This window comes from Acartia tonsa, chromosome 14 (genome assembly GCF_053477335.1).
Source record: "Acartia tonsa isolate MP-2025a chromosome 14, ASM5347733v1, whole genome shotgun sequence".
Classification (NCBI taxonomy): Eukaryota; Metazoa; Arthropoda; class Copepoda; order Calanoida; family Acartiidae; genus Acartia; species Acartia tonsa.
The window spans coordinates 6,000,798-6,018,532 of record NC_137273.1 but is presented as its reverse complement, the minus strand read 5'-3'; the positions used below and the strand labels follow the sequence as shown (position 1 = coordinate 6,018,532).

General features: G+C 29.3%; 1 protein-coding gene across 1 annotated transcript in view; it reads right to left on the bottom strand.

Annotated features, from left to right (window-relative positions):
- Positions 1 to 17,735, bottom strand: part of LOC145306390 (muscle calcium channel subunit alpha-1-like) — a 226,126-nt gene that overhangs the window by 42,692 nt on the left and 165,699 nt on the right. The window contains exons 18-27 of the mRNA XM_080148481.1: positions 13,323 to 13,381; positions 10,604 to 10,683; positions 10,128 to 10,211; positions 7,900 to 7,965; positions 7,065 to 7,181; positions 4,884 to 4,943; positions 4,506 to 4,563; positions 1,670 to 1,740; positions 1,173 to 1,294; positions 39 to 168 (exon numbers count right to left, since the gene is read on the bottom strand). Coding sequence (XP_080004607.1) covers positions 39 to 168; positions 1,173 to 1,294; positions 1,670 to 1,740; positions 4,506 to 4,563; positions 4,884 to 4,943; positions 7,065 to 7,181; positions 7,900 to 7,965; positions 10,128 to 10,211; positions 10,604 to 10,683; positions 13,323 to 13,381 — 847 coding nt within the window. The remainder of the gene's footprint in view (positions 1 to 38; positions 169 to 1,172; positions 1,295 to 1,669; positions 1,741 to 4,505; positions 4,564 to 4,883; positions 4,944 to 7,064; positions 7,182 to 7,899; positions 7,966 to 10,127; positions 10,212 to 10,603; positions 10,684 to 13,322; positions 13,382 to 17,735) is intronic.

The window sequence follows — 17,735 nt, the reverse complement described above, 5'->3', positions numbered from 1 at the left end:
AGCTATCTATCTATCTATATACCAAGCTATCTTGCTACCTTATTTCTCTCAGAATTGCTGTCCAAAGGATCCTCAGCAGCCAACATGAAGCTGGAGACCATGATACACAGTAGAACCACATTCCCAAAATAGGAATGGTTGCACAGCCAGTGACATGTTTTCCGGAGCCTGAACATAAATAGTTTTTGTAAAATAATGGATGAGGGATTGTACAATGAAAAAATTAATTGTTTTTTGACCTAGCAAAGAGTTATACATCTTTTAAAGCCGTTTTCAAGCACAGACAATTAACAGGTCAAGCCAAAAATAAGAAGTGAGGTATTTTTTGGCGACAACCTTCGTCCAAATGGCTGAAACATTGTAAACGAAAATTTGCCTGTTGTAATTACTTGAGAACTAAAATCTGTCAATTTTTAATTCTGTCACATTGAATTATAATAAAATAAATTATATGTTCCTTTTTACTTGGTTATGTATTTCCCAATTGAAAGTACTCCTCTTTTAAATGTAAAGGAAGATAAATTGATAGAAATAGTTTGACCTGGTTTTAGTTCTAATACAGGGATAGGTATATTGAAAATAAATTGTTTTCGAAATTCATTAAAATGCTTATTCGCTCTTGCAATTAAGTTTCTAACCTGACTCTCTTTCGTGTTTTATGCATAGCTCTCTTTAAAAAGATTATTTTGTCTCTTTTTCTGTCTGTAAGAATAGTTATTCTCTACGTTTATTTATTCCCTTTCTCTTTCTCTCTCCCCCTCTCTCTGTTTCTCTTTCCTTCTCTATTTGAGGATAAAATCGAAACTATTGACGTAAGAAGTACTTTTGCTTTCTTCCGATATGTATTATTCCAAAAAATCACGCAACCTTCCCTTTTAAAATTTATATTTTGCTTACGTATTACAGGTGGTGAACAGTATTATGTCAATAAATAGCGCAGAAAAAAAGCAATTTTATTTCAAGGTAACTTAATATTTTTGTGTCTGTCAGACTGTATGTGTATGAAGCGAAGGGTCTCGCTAATCGCTGAACCAATATGGTTCTCATTTATAGTGGAGCTTCTCATAGGCAATGGGAATGACTATTTTGGGGTAGGATACCTTCTCTCTCTTAAGAGAAATCGCTTCCATAAAAAAAGAAAAGTAGCGCTGTACTACAAAACTTATACTTACCAATTTTCAGAAGAGAAAATGAAAAGGGATCTCTTGGTAGGCATCGGTTTGGATCTCTTGGGACTGCTAATCGGCTGAACACGCTCTTCACTGTATGTGTAGTCCTGTGCACGAACCAAATACTTTAAATTATAATCATTTACAGCCCTTGGTATGTTAATGATTATTTTAACACCCAAAATTTTAACATTGGGGTAAAAATTCTATGGGGGTAATAACATCAAGCTTTTTTGGTATGATAGGATACAGATAGTTTCGAGGGGAGGGGGGGGGGGAGGATGAGCACCCCTAAAGGTTCCACACCCCCTAGTGACTGACTATGCACGCTTCTGGTTAATTTTGCCTTCATACGAAATATTCATCAACTTTTACTAACAAAACATTTCATCATATAAATAATCATATTTATCTACTGAAAAAATTAACTCGGCAGGTTTTACGCTTAAAAAAAATTAAAATGCCTTTAGAGGCTACAAGATAATCTCCTAATGTATATTAAAGTATCTTTCCTGTTGATAATATTCTTCTTCGCTTGGAACTTGGCACAGTCCAGCACTATAAGTTTCTCCTAAAATAAAATTAATGAAAATTTCAATAAAATTACACAAAATCTATCACTAGTGGCTACACCCCTAAAGGACTTTTTATTAGGAACGATAATTCCAACCCCAAATAAACCATAAACCTTTTCTAGACATATAAGAAGCTTCAATGTGAAGGGGAACCCTAATGTTACAGCAGTTAGAGAGATCCTAAGCATAACAGACAGATGGACATCCTCTTACTTTTATATAAGGATACAATGTTAAGAAGTTTCAACAAAAACGCTTCTAAATAACAAAAGAACGGACGTTTTAAATTACGTTGAAATGGCATAGTAAATAAAGGATTAATGGCAGTTTGACTAAAGTAAAACGTTTAATATTATTTGTATAATCCATTTCAATCATTTTAAGAAAGTCATATAAGTCCCGGTATGGTTTAAGGTTATTCTATTTTTGGACTGGTTTTAGACTATTTTCAGCCCTACCTTCACAAAGGAAGCCCCTAGATACAAGGGATAGCTTTAGATTTATATAGGTCTTATAATGGTTTTTGGCTATTCTATTTTTTTATTAACATTTAAATCTTAGGATGGTTTTAGTCTTTTTTCTATCCGTCCCTACCATTTACAATACACTTTCCATATATAATAGGGGTACAGCCGCTAGTTTCTAAAATATAATGTTTAATGTTTATATGATATGATTTCTTTTGCTGGAGAGAGGGAGCGGAAATGAAGAATCTATGTTTGGTTATGGTTTTTATCATATTTGGCGTGCTCAGGAATATAATTTGAGGTGGAAGAAAATAGCCCCCCCCCAACCCTCCCTCTTTGAAAAGTCAAGCTTTAATGGAAATGTTTGCAAAGAGTAGAGAGTAGTTTCTTCATTCAATAATGAGATGATTTTCTACCCCAAAATTGCTTAAATTAACCAAAGACAAAAGTAATCTTGACTTGTGTTTGTCTAGCTGTTTTCAAGATCATAAGTCACACACAGACAAACCTAACAACATATCGAAGCAAAATTATTCTGCTGTCTCAATAATTAGAAAATGTATAATTTAATTCTTTAGTAGGACACCTACTTTATTAGCATGTAATGTTCAAACGTCCGTCCTTATATCTGTATGTACATATGTTAATATATAAAAAGGACTTTAGCTAACAAAGTTACGTGATTCACAGTTTACTGTTACTTTTTATCTAACCTAAAGTTAACGTTTAATGCTGGGCTACTTGTTGTGCAGTGCTACAAACAGAATATGTACTATTTACGCCCATACATATATCTACTCTGTATGTTAAGATATCTATTCTTAATCACCGTTGCCACACACGAATAAAGTAATTGACACTCGAAAGTGTCCAGTTAAAGTAGTTATGTATATTTTTTTTTGCTGGTTAATAACGTTAAACAGTATTTTAAATGACAGTTTTTGTCCTAGGTAGGTTTTAGGCTACTCATTTGATTATAAATTCTGACAAACAATTACATTGTTTATACCCTACAAAACATACAATAAAATTTTAAGACTATAAACTAAAAAGTCTATCAAATCAGAGAAATTTACCGATCTTTTTATTCCAAATAAACATAAATATATAATCACCAAAGACTATCAGACCAAAACATTTAGCTTCTACATATTTTCTAATATTTTGTTAGTAGTGCAGCTACTTCTTAACTAGGGTATTGTCCTCTTTTATGATTCTGTCAACCGTAAGTCACAAAAGTAGTGTCATCAACGTCATTATTTAATTTATATGGTTTCATTTTTATACTTTGATTAAATTTGGAAAATTTCAAATTTCAGTCAATATATTCAGTACATTAATCTAATTTTCGGGTAGAAATACAGACATACATTTTATTACTTTACATTCATGATAGTTTCTTCTTTATTTTTAGAAATATCATTTGTAGACTAATGATTGCACGAAAAACATTTAGCTAATATGTTTTTTTCATATTACTGTATGTATACAAACATATTTGGGAAGATCTTTTTTTAGGAAGAGTGGAGGGATATGCCTACAACCCCTTTTTACTTTTTAATTTATTAGTAGCAAAGCCACATAATAATTTACTTTGTTTGTCCGTCCCTAAAACTTGTAACAAAGCAACTCTATAATTTTGTCTGTCTGTCAGTCCGTCCGTAACACTACGGTGAAAATGACATTTTTTTTAAATAAAGAGCTAAAATTTTTAGTCATGATTCCCTATACCAATAAGCATATAGTAAGTACTAAAAAGAATATCTTTAATTTGCACCCCTATCAAACCTAAAAAAAAACTGACTAAAACTGTTTAAAAAATAACAAAAAACAAGAAAGACTTCATGGAAGAGGGAAAGAGGGAGTCATATTGCTCCACTTTAAGATAGAGAGATAGTACACACATATATAACATAATATACTTAACATGATACAATATGATTCTTATTTTTTCTCAGAAGATAAACATTTATGTCATTATTTTGACCAAACAAAAATAAATCAAATGCTGTTGACCAATCCATGTAATACTGGTATCCAACAGGGATCTCTAGGGATATATCAATGAACCATTAATCATTTACATCCCCAATGATGATAAACAAAATAACTTTTCTGTAGAAGAGACATATTAGTCGAACAGTTTGGACACTAGTAGTTTGGAACCAACCAATACAAGTACCAAAAATTTTGAGCAACCAAATAAGAAAACGTGTTATAAAACTTTGGGTACAAGTTTAATTAAGGAAAAAGGTAGCAATAGGTATATAAATTTTGATAAATATTAAATTTACCTTCTAGATTTTGATTTTCCTCTGCTTCCTCATTTGAATTTATCTCTTTCTCCTCCTCCTTAAAATAAATCATTTTTAATCAAAAATGTTCAATCATATATTTTGGGAGTTGTAAAATCTTAATTGAAAGATGTTCATATATGGAGAGGTGGTTTAATGGCGTAAATCTATTTTTAGGTGGGTAAAATTTTTGGTTTGTAAAACATTTAATATTTACCTAATGTTAATAGATAAGTGGTTTTGAACGAAATTAACCCCCCCCCCAAAAAAAAAAGAGGGGCAAAGGAGAATCTTATCGGTTCAGTGGTTAGCGAGATCCTTCGGTACACACAACACACAGAGATCCTTTCTTTTACTTTATCATAAGGATATTTTTACCTTAATAATATCACAGTCTTGTTCCAACTTATCATCTTTGTCTCGAGTTTTCTCTATATCCTAAAATAAATAGTAAGGTATTAGATATTTATTATTCTTCCCAGTATTGCTTCCAAACCGATTTATATCTCCTGGATTAGAACCAGTTCTCAGCTATACTCAAAAATCTGTATAGCATCGTATTACAGACAATTTCCAATGAATATTGAAATAAAAATCATTAATCTAATACAAGTTTTGTTAGTCCCTCGGGTCTAATATAACTGGTATTAATCTTAAAATTTTCAATTTAATATTTGAGGTAAGCTGTCAATAATACGATGTAATAAACAACTATTATCGCTCTATTTATTTATCTGTCTATCTATTTTTTGATATGTATATTTTCTAATAATCTACATTTAAGAAAATTAAATATTTTCATATTATTTGTGTGTCTGATTGTTCCAAAGATTAATGTTTGATATACACAAAAAGTCATCTATAATACAAAGTAGCTTTATGTCCGTCTGTCCCTTAAGATCTCGGTAACCACTGAACCGATTGGATTCTACTCTTCAGGGTATATACCTATTGGTCCTGTGGTGGTTTTAAGCTATTTTCTTGGGAGGTGGGACACCCCCAACCTTTCAAAAATGAAAATTCCACACCCCCCCCCCCCACAAAAAAATGTTTTCTGGGGAAACCACTTCAAAATAAATGGCAGCACCAGAAATACTTAATTTTTTTTAAATTACCTCTAGGGGCCAGGGGCGAAGCCGCTAGTGGTTTAAAAAGTCATTCAATGACAGTAGCATAAACATAAAACAACAGGCTATAGGAGAGTCAGAAAATATAAAAGATTCGAATCATCCTATCGATTTAAAATTTTGCATGAGGATTTCTTACAATAAGAAATATTTCTGTAATTTATTATTTTTAAATTGACGATTACTAGTAAATTCAGGCATATTTGTTTTATAGCAATATATATAAGCTTCGCCTTTATGCATGTTGTCATCCTTGTTTCAATAATCAATAACATATTCTCTCCTAAAAACTCTCCTATGGGGAAATTGGACTGTAACCAGTAACCACGTTATTTTATTCATTAGCTTTAAAAAAATTGGGGACTTTTATCAAGTTTTGATTGGGTGGTTCTTAAACTAGTAGCAACCAAATATTTCTACAATTAATTTAATCTAAGAAGGTGATGTTAATTAAATAAAAAAAAACACTTATGAATCTACACAGTGAGAGAACCCAAAGTAAAACATTGACTGAAAGTTGACCTATTTGTTTTTATAAATCATATAGATAAATAAATATTATGTGTACACAATAATAAATTAAGATGTAGCCTGCAGTGTTACACATTGTCGATACATAATATGTCTTTGTTGTTGTGCATTCAATACCACATCTTAAACACTCCATATTCGCAAAAAAAGACAATCTTTATATAAAAGTAACAGAATGTCTGTTTGTGTAGGGATGGATTTCGCTAAATTGCTGAACAAATATGATTCTCAAAGCTTTTCAAAAATCAATCTACATAACTAATTACTATACCGATCTAAATATTTACCCATTTATCAAGCTATTCATAAATCAATCTATCAAAAAATCAAATAATCTATCTACTATTCTATCTTATAATCTTTTTTTTATATAAGCATTAATCTATCAATATACCCATACATCTATCTTATAAACCATCAATTAATCTATCAATCAATTTATATATATATCATTCTAACTATCAATCTATCAATCTATCAATCTATCAATCATTCAATCTTTCAATCTATCTCTCAATCAATATATCTATAAATATATATCTACCAATCAATCAATATGTTAATCAATCAATCAATCAATATGTTAATCAATCTATTTATTTGTCAATCAATTGATTCATCAATCTATCAATCAATCAATCTATCAATCTATCAATCCATCAATCCATCAATCTATCAATCCATCAATACATCAATCCATCAATCTATCAATCTATCAATCTATCAATCTATCAATCTATCAATCTATCAATCTATCAATCTATCAATCTATCAATCTATCAATCTATCAATCTATCAATCTATCAATCTATCAATCTATCAATCTATCAATCTATCAATCTATCAATCTATCAATCCATCAATCCATCAATCCATCAATCTATCAATCTATCTATCAAACCTGTGAGTCAGGCTCAGAGAGATTATCCACAGCAATAGCCAAGAAAACGTTGAGAAGAACATAGTTGCCAAAAATAAAGAGGATAATGAAATATATGCTAAACAGGTACCCGAATGTCTGAAAAAATAAATGGTTAGAACAAGAGGTTTAATGAATGAGTGGATAATGAAAACGGGATACATCATTAGGTCTTATTTTGGTGTATATCTGGACCATTTTTTGTCTAGGGGTCCTATCTGTGGAAGGTAATGAGCTGCGCCTTTTTTGGCCAAGGCATTCTCCCTAATATCGCACATTAACAGATCAGCAATTGGGACCATTTTCATTAGTTGCGAATTTAAAAGATTAAAGACGCAAACCTCATCCCTGATAACATTTCAATTACCTATCCCTGTAACCCTGGTCGTATCCCTAGAGGTAACGGATATTAATTCTCATTTCTCCCACATTTAGAGTTATAGATTTTGACGTTAGGAAAGATAGAAATAAATAGGACGTGTAAAGGATGATTAGGTCCAATTGCAGCGAAGATTTTAGACAAGCATTAGTCAAATGAAATACACATAACATAATTTGAAGTCTTCAACTTTTAGGGATAAGCTTAATAGGGAAAGGAATGAAAGAGAAAGAGAGAAAGAGAAAAATATAGAAAAAGGAAGACGTAAAAGGGATAAAGGAGTGAGAGGGATAGCGAGAAAAGGAAAGTGAGAGGGAGAGGGAGAAAAAGAAAGTTTGATAGCAATAGCAAGACAGCCAAGGATGACTAAGCCTTACATAAGGACAGACAGCCATTTACGGTGTAGAGTAGTTTCTCTACTGAAATAAAGTTACTAACCTTTACACCACCATAAGCTTGTATACCGTCGTACATCACCACGTTCCAATCTTCGCCAGTTAAGATCTAAATTTAAAAGAACGGCTAAGCATCTGAGTATAAGTTTGAAATTTAACAAAAATAGAGGAACTGGATAATGGCCGATAAACTAATCCGTTAAATATTCCGTTATGTGCAATTAATTATTTGGGGAAAACTTAATTTAATTGCCATTGTCAACTCCCTCCATATTATTCATTGAATGTTTATTTAATGTAGATATCTACAGGGATCAGACATTGGACGAAAAGTTGATATACATCCCCAATAAAGATAATCAAAATTACCTTTCTTGAAGATTAAATTATTGGTTAAAATGTTTGACACTTTTAGCTTGAAACAAATCAATACATTTTTTTAAAAGTGCCCAAAGTCTTAGAGCCTACGAATAAGATAGCGTGGTTATAAACCTTTGAGTAAGAGTAAAATTTACAGTCCAATGTTTCCATCCTCTCGACATATATCCAATCAAAAAGATTATTTTTACGTTAAGAATCATAGCTAAAATATGTGGTAGTAAGAACTTTAGTATTTAAAAATTGTAGGATCATAAAAAAAGAATTAAAATAACAAAAAATTGAAATAATTGATTGAATAATCCTTTTGATTGAATATGAAAGAAATTTAAAAAGAGAACTATAGTGTAAATTAAAAGATTTTCAATTATCATTCAAATAACAATGGATTGTTAAATCAATGAAAAATAAAAAACAATAGAATAAAAAATGAATATTTAAGAGCATCTTAATTTTTTTCTTTTCTTTTATTAACGAGAAAAAGAAAATATTAATTCAAAAGAAAAATATCTGTGTTAAATATTATAATAACTAGTACGTTATTTGATATATTAAAAAAGTAAAAGATTTTGTTTTTAATTTAGTTTGATATGAAATATGAAAATGACGTTAAAAGGAAAGTTACGAGCCTGTAGATTTCTTTAGACCCAACACTGCGGTTAAAAATTAGTTTGAACAAGAGGAAGAGGGTAAATAGTTCCTAACTTGAAATGAAGGACATTCAAAATTTGTGTAGGTTAGACTTAAACATGGCGTTTGATAATTTTTTTACTTTATATTATTCAATAATATTTCCCCTAATTCATATTCTCTCTTTGGCAGTTGGTAGATATATTTGATCATATCTATAGTTATATTGGGGGAATGCGTTGGGGGGGGGGGGGGGGGCTTGTGCGAGAGTAGGATCGTAGATTGATTATAATGTAATTTTTTTACTGTTAAAAAATATTACAATTCAAAAATCTTTTACTTTATATTTGAAAACAAACATGCATTAGTTAGAAAGAACATGCGCTAAGCTACAGGTTAATAGAAGAAATATAAGTATATAAAAAGCTTCGCTTTTAATAAATATATATTTTATATATGTTAGATATAAGTTTTTTAAAGCTACAAAATAACTTAAATAAATCAATCAATAGCATTTATAGTATAAATCTAATTTCACGAATTTGGACAGTAAACACTAATTGTGTATAATGTCAAGGCATTCCCCTTGTTTCTACACTGATGAAGTGTCTGACATTTACTTGATTTCATTTTGAGTTTCGCTACTTATGGATAGAATCTAAATTGTTATAATATGGGGGTACTATATCTAAAGGGTATAAGAGTAAAAAGAACGAAAAAATACTTTATCATTAAATGGAGATAATAAAAAATACTTTATAAGTAAACAAAAATAATAAACAACATTCAATTTAAGAAACAAAATACAAAAATCTAAATGATAGATAATAATAAATGAATTCTAAATACTTAAATAAAAACAAGGACGAGTATGTCCAATAGTAGCAAAGTAATCATTTTCCTGAAATACATGTTGCTGTTTACTGCCAAAAAAGGAGATGCAATAGGAGTAAGGGGAAAGTAAACATGAAATTATGACGAATGGAGCATAAAAATAGAAAATTTACTCTTTATTTTATAAAATAAAATACAGATGGACAAACTGACATAAAAAGTTGAAGAGTAGCTACGCTGTATTAAAAGAAATGAATAAATAAAACAAGAATAAAGTATAACCAAAGGTACGCAACAGGTTTACAACAACAAACTAGGAAATTCTAGTTAACAACAAGAGGGTCTGGAATTCTAAACTACATTCTTTATGGTTATTCTTATATTTTTGTAAAATATAATAAAAACCACTTTTATTTGGCATGTTCTAACCTGAAAGACGGCAAAAAAGCTCTCGACAAAAGAGTCGAAATTTGCGCGTGGCTTGGAGTATCCAAACTGCGCAGACTTGCGTTCCTGCACCAGCAAAGTATTGAAGTGGAAAATAGATTTTTTCTCTCAAAAATTCGTTAAAAAAATATTGAAAGACCAATAGCAGGAAAGATTTTTTATTTTCATTTAAAGTTAAGCAATTATTTTTGATTTTTGAAAGTGTTAAATAATTAAAAAATCTTAAAAAGACGCATTTTTTCTTTTGAAGTTAATGCAAAAAGACTTTCTTTAAATGCACATTCCCTTAAAAAGTAATTTTATTACCTGGAGGTAGTTAAAATTTGAAATACATTTTTGCGGATACATTTTTCACTGTTCTATAGCGGTAAAAGAGTTTTTTTTTAACAAAAAAGGGTTAGCATTATAGACAGATTTTTTAGATTAAAAATCAAATTTCCACTTCAATACAACTGTGCCTTGAATTTTCCACCGAAAACTTGGGTCCCAAGGAGGGCGAAAATGCCCAAGAAAAGAAAAAGTAGGACCAAGAGGGAAACTATCAAGGTTGTGGCGGTCAGTTTTCGTGCAATCCGTAAATTGACAAATGTAAAATTTTTATTTTAATTCTATTATATAAAGTAGTAATGTTATTTAGTCTGTAGCATAAGAATTCAATAGCTTTTGAACCGATTGAGTTCTCAATTTTAGGAAAGCTTCACCCATGTTTAGAGGTTTTAGGCTATCTGATTTATAGACTTAAGATTTCATATGGTTTTATGCTATTTTCTATCTTCCCTACCCTTCAAATACATAACCCTTAGATGCCAGAGGGTCATCCTCAAGAGTTAAATTATTTAATTACCCTTTTCTTAAATGAATGAATATAGTATGTATCAAATGTTCAAGAATGTATATAAATAAATATAAGAGGCAAAAACTCCTGAGAGTAAAATTAAACGTTCTAATAAAACAGGATAGGTAGTCAAATAAAATATAGAAATTATTAAAAAAAAAATATTAGGACTTTTTCTTTATTTATTAATTGCATTTTATTTGAAAAACCAAACTTGATTTGCCTATTTTCATGTAAAAATTCTAAAAATGTCCAACATAACAGTAGGTTTTACCATTCAACTATAGTCAACTTGCATTATTTTGAAGCTGATTTCCTAATTTACAATTGCTACTTTATATGAGAAATTTTTGTTTATATTAAAAGTTTTACACCTTTCCTATTTAAAGTAACATCACTTCCGCTAATAATATAATATCATCAAATTATTATAATTGTAAATTATTACAAAAAAATCTCCCAAATCCTCCAATTTACTCTTACTCTATTCCTCTGTGACATTTTTTGCTATAATCCCTTTTTATAAGATTATAAAAAATTTTAAAGAAATCACAGCAAGCGAAAAAATGGCATATCTTTTTATATCTGTCTGTACAGAGAATGAAGCTAGGACAGGAATATTGCACCTGAAGTAAGAATAATTCTCCTCAAACATTATTTGTTGTTTCTAAAGTGAAATTTCTTGATGGTTTTTTAAAAAAAGGGGGAGGTAATTTTTCCTTCAGTTGTTATGTTACTTGCCATCAAATAATCAAATATGTTTCCTTGTTACTTTTAAGAGTTTTTTTATTTACATTGCAAATATTTGTCTGTCCTGTTTTATTACTAATTCATTATTGTTGTATTTATAGATTTTACCATTTGTTATTCATTTTGATATATTATGCTACCAATGGACAAAATCATTCATGTTGTATTTGTATGTCCTATCTCCTGCTATTTTTCTGCCCTTTTATTAAGGTTGAAATATTAGATGTAATAAATGTCAAAAGTTGTTTCCTACCTACAATTTATGACAAAGCTATGGTGTCCCTTCACTGACGCATATAATACACACACATAGTTTTAAAAATCCCAAAAAGGCACAATATCAAAAAAAAAGGGGGGGGGGGGCCTTTGTGATTTTGTAATAATATACACTTTTCTTAATAATTGGCCTTCAAGGGCCAAGTTGATTAATCAATATTATAAATATTTATTCATCAACTTTTCGCCAGTAAAATTTAATTTTTACAAAAAAAAAAGTTACCCCCTCTGAAGATTAAAATCATAGATAGATGATTGAAGAATTGCAAAAAATTCAAGAAAAGTCCCCAATGTTTATTTGCCAACAAAGCAAATCGTATTTATAAATTATTGTGTACCAGCCAAATTTGCAGTCCAATGTACCCTCCCTTCCAGAATGATTATAGTGGGATAAGAAAGTGAACTTCGAAAATAAAATTTCATTTCAGGGGATTTTTTGTATCAGGGTATTTCTATTTGTAAAAAATATACATATATTGCAAAACTAGGATGACAACATCCATTAGTAGCGGAGCACAAAAAATTGTTGATGGGAATATTTACAAGTAGATTTAAAGTGTATTTATTAAAATCAAGAATATATTCATTGGAGAAAATAAACACGAAATCTTGTTTTATTTTGTATAATAAAGACGGTTAAAGTAAATTACATACTAGATGCACATAACAATGGGAAAAATATTTTGAAACTGTTAATGCAAAAAAGTTTTAAAATTGGACCAAAAATACCAAAGATATGGGGAAATAGGTCAAACATATAAAAATAACCAAAAACCTGCTGAAAGGCAGTCTGACCGCAATTGTTTCTTTTCTTTAAACGCCAGAAATTTAATTTTAATATATTTAACTGAAAAAATTTTTGAAAATCGGACCATAAACACCAAAGATATGGGGGAAAATCTGAAATATATAAAAATAGCCAAAAACCTGTAAAAAGGCAGTCTGACCGTTATCGTTGTTTTCTTCAAACGACGGGAAATTTAATTTTGATATCTTTAACTGAAAAAAATTTTAAAAATAGGACCATAAACACCAAAGATATGGGGAAAATTTATAAAATATAAAAATAGCCTAAAACCTGCTAAAAAGCAGTCCGACCGCCATTTATGTTTTTTAGTTAATTGTGCTCCTTAATGATGGAAATGTTGTCAAAAAGCCTTCTACCTAGGAGCCGAGAAAATTACAGACAGACGGACGGATATTTGGAATTATAGAGTAGCTTCGCTACTAAAAAAATTAAAAAAGATTCTTGGACTGAAAATGATTTAAAACTTTTTTTTCCTATTAAACGAACGGATTGCACTAAAACTGCTCGCCTATGGCTTCAATTGAATTGATAAGGGACCCAAGCAGGTTCTGTAGAGATCTCCAATACCTGCCACCAAAATATAAAATAAGTTTCACTGCTGCCAGTAAATAATGTCAACAACTATCAAAAGCTAGTATTAAGTCAAACTGTCTTAAATAATACTTAAAACGTAATATACGCAGATAAAAACAGTTTGTCCCTATATAGCGCACAAATATCAATATGACTTTTTAAAATTTTTTATTATTTCTTAATCATTTGAAAGTAACAGACGGTCGAACAAACGGACACGCTCTAGTTAATAAGAAACTGCACTACTTTTCACATGTCTAGCTTGTACAATTGGTATAATAATGATATTACATATTTTGTGAAGAGTGTACAAAGTAAATATAATTATTAAGAGTATAAACATTATGCGGATTAAGTCGAACATAAGCAAATACGACTTTTGACAGCTTTATAGCCGCTTGCGGCTACACGGCAGTACTTTATATGGGATAAGAAACCCGAAGCCCCAGTAAAATCGCAAAATTTCTATAAAAAAAATACGTTTTCATGGAATTATTGAGCTATGATTATAAAAGGTCGTCTTGTGTTTTTTATTATGACGTTCTACCGTTTAGCCACTTGCAAACTATAAAGCTGTCGAAAAAATATCTTTTGCATTTTTGACTTAATATCCCAATATTTCTAATATGTGTATTCTATTACTAATATAGATAGACAATAGACATGTCAATATTAATATTAATCTTATAGAACATGTGTATTTACCCAGAAACAATAATATACATATACCTATATCCTCGTTTCATAGTCATTTAGCTAAAGAAAGGCCAAATAAGGAGTCATTAGTGCTTATGGCATCGTCTAATTACATCATGTTTGCCTATTTGTAACTAAAAAGCTGTGAAACGGTTAGATAAAAATTAGTATTTGTAAGGTATAGAATAAAATAAATATACATCATACAACAGATAGACACGGCGTACGGCATAGATCTAATAATAAGCAGACTATTTTCATTTAAAAAAATATTTCAAAACAAAAATTTGGTGGATTTTAGATTAAGAAACAAGTACGGCAACAACAAACTAACACCAGTTGTAAAGAAAAAGGTGGTTAAAGTTAAATTTAAAAATAGTCTGTTGCATATTAGATTTAATAATGGTGAAGAAAGCGTTGTAAGCTAGAAACAAACAATTTTGATTAATACACATTATTGTTAGTAGGACAGTAAATTATATATAAATTATTTTTAATCAATTTAAATCAGGTATTGTGTTTGCATGTATAGCATAAATCTGACATTTTTTTTGTTTTGCTAAACAAACATAACATGATTTAAATTAATTAAAATCAATTCCAATTTACAATTATTAGTTAGCTTTTAAAAAAATTGAACAAAGTTGTCCTTTATTAGTACAGATAGATAGATAGATATAGAAGAAAAAAAATGGTCTCAGAAAAAGCTGTTGAAACACACAATGCTGTGCCTAAATGAAATTGTTAAGCATGTTAATATTTAAAACACCATCACCAACTTCAAAAAGTATTATTGAAATCATCAACAGCAAAAATATATACATAAAGCAAGTGCAAAAATTTTTATTTCCCCAAAAAAATTGAAAGCATTTGTGAAGTTTTTGGCAAATATCCCCCATTTTAAAGCATAAATAGGCATTTTATTCTGGGTTTAAGAACTATATTTCTTATCCCATGAAATGAAAGTGACAAAATATTATTAATCAGTATTTGTCCGTTGTAACATACACAGACAAATTATTCCAGGCCAAAAGTTCCTTTTATATTGCAAAAACCAAAGCAAACCACCACCGCATAGTATATATAAAGCAAGTGAAGTCAATGCATCATGAGTCACATAGGGCAATTCTAACAAATCAACCCAACACCGCATTACTGCTGCTAACCTGGAAGACGGTCAAAAAGGAGTCAAGAAACGAATCAAAAGTGCTCCGCGTCTCGTCACGCTTAAATTTCCCGCCAAAAATCTGCATGCCCAGCAGGGCAGAGATGAAGATGAAAAGCATGAGGAGGACAAGGAGAGCACTGATGCTCGCAATACTGTTCACCAGAGATTTTACTAGGTTCCCCATCGATGACCAATGCCTGACCATAAATTAAAGTTATAATTTTGTACAATTTGTATAGAAATAATTAAATATTTGAATATATTTCATAATATCTCTGATATAATTTCTCTTTAAACTTAAATATATTAAAAAATACTTTGTATTTATTAAAAACTGTATCATATACCATAAAATAATAATGAGATATAAATATATATTTATAAAAAGTATACTTTTCTTTAGATCTTTTTTTCAACGATTGATCAATGAGCATGTTTATGCAATACAGACAATAGTACATATTAATTTGACTAAAATTTTTAGTTAATGGGAAAATTAAACCTGAAACAATCTTTTCTGCCAATAAATTTATTTAAATTTTCTTTAATTCATTTACATATCATTTTGAATGATGTCAGTCAATAATTCTGATCATTTGGACTTCAAGAAACCTCACTGAATGATTTGCTATTTGCTATAAGATTTTTTTTGTAAGTTAGCAAGAACAACCATTGATCAATGGGGCATAGCACTGGTATAGATAGGAGATAACGTATTGTCTTTTATTTATATTTAAGATCAATCATATACAGGAGATTTTGTGTAAACTATACATTAAATGTTTATTCATACTGAAATACAAAAAAATATTAGAACTCTCTAAATATTATCCCAAAAATAACCAGTATATAAAACTTTATTACATATTTATTTTAAGAAAGGTGTAAGGCATATAAACCTAATATTTAATCAAAATAAAATTTCAGTTTCATAGATGATATTTCATAATCATGATCTAACTTTAAGTGTGTCTGTATGTCATTATCCATCTTTGTTAGTATTACACTGCAGTTTATCTAAATGTCTGTTAGTTTGTTTATCTGTATATCTATCTATGTGATTGTTAGTATGTCTATCTAATTATGAAGTCTATCTGTAAGTTCATATTTGAGTATATTGCTATGTCTGTCATTATGTGTATCTGTGTATTTATCTGTATACCTTTATATGTCTGTTATTATGTCTATCTGCAAGTTTGAAAGCATTTCTGTATAAGTGTTTTATTTAGTTCATTATAGGTTTATGTTTGTGTGTGTGTGTGTCTGTCTGTAATTTTGTTTGTATGTGTGTAATTGACGCTAATATTGATAAATTGAGTGGAGCCTTCAGAAAATACAACAAAATCATTTCTAGCTAATTAATCCCCAATACATTTTGTAAATCTGATAATCATCAAAACTAAAACATCAAAAAAAATTTTTTTTATTAAAATAGCTTAAGTGCTGGTTCTCTATAGTAAATATAAAAAAAGACTTTAAAAATCAAACTTTTTTATAGTGTGAAAATAATCATATTTCATAGATTTTTTTTCATATTTTAAAGTAAATATTTAAGAAGACTTATTTTATGTTTAAATAAACTTAGTGGATTAGGCTTGAAAAAGTTACTTGAATCTACCTTTATGGTGCTAAATAAAAATTATTTTGCATTCAATAAACCCACACCTTCCCAAAAATTGTCTCCAATGAAGGAAAAAATGTTCACTCTAAGAAATAAAATAAAAGCTAAAAGGAGTAAAATAAAGTAAGTCCAGAGCAGCAAAGTAGATTATAGTCATATTCATTCATTTATAAATAAAAAAAGTTTTAGTCAATTGTTACAGAATTGGTGAAAAATATGAATAAATGCAAAGACTTATGTTGCAAGTGTTAGCAATTTAAAACAAAATCTGAGTATGACATCTCATGTTTCAAATTAAGTTAAAATTTTTTTAGAGCATATTAAAGAAGACTTATAAGTAGTAGTGCTAATAAAAAAACTAATTAGTAAAACGTGATGATTTAAACTTTTAAATAATATAAAATTTCTATATTTAATTCCAAATTTTAAACAATTGAATACTAATATTTTTTGCCCAATATACTATTATACAAATTTTTGTATAATACTAATATGTAATATTGTCTGTAATGTATAAACATAGGTTGATATTGAAGAAACTATTTAGCATAAGATGAAAGATGGTATTTAATTTTCATAAGGAAAAATCAAATGTTATCTTCATTTGTTAAATTCTACTTTTTTTACTCGAACACATTCTATTGAAGTCTAAATATATATATTGTATACACCTTATAATAATTTGGAGGCAAAATGTTGAGTTGCAATATCCCTTAGGAAGACTTAATGGGATATTCTATCCAAAGTAAATATATTTATTATTTATCTATTATATGTCAATATTATGGTTACAGAAAATATTACTTTTTTTACAAATATTAGTAACTTCGCTTCAAAAAAAAGTTGGGGGGTGGTACCTAATA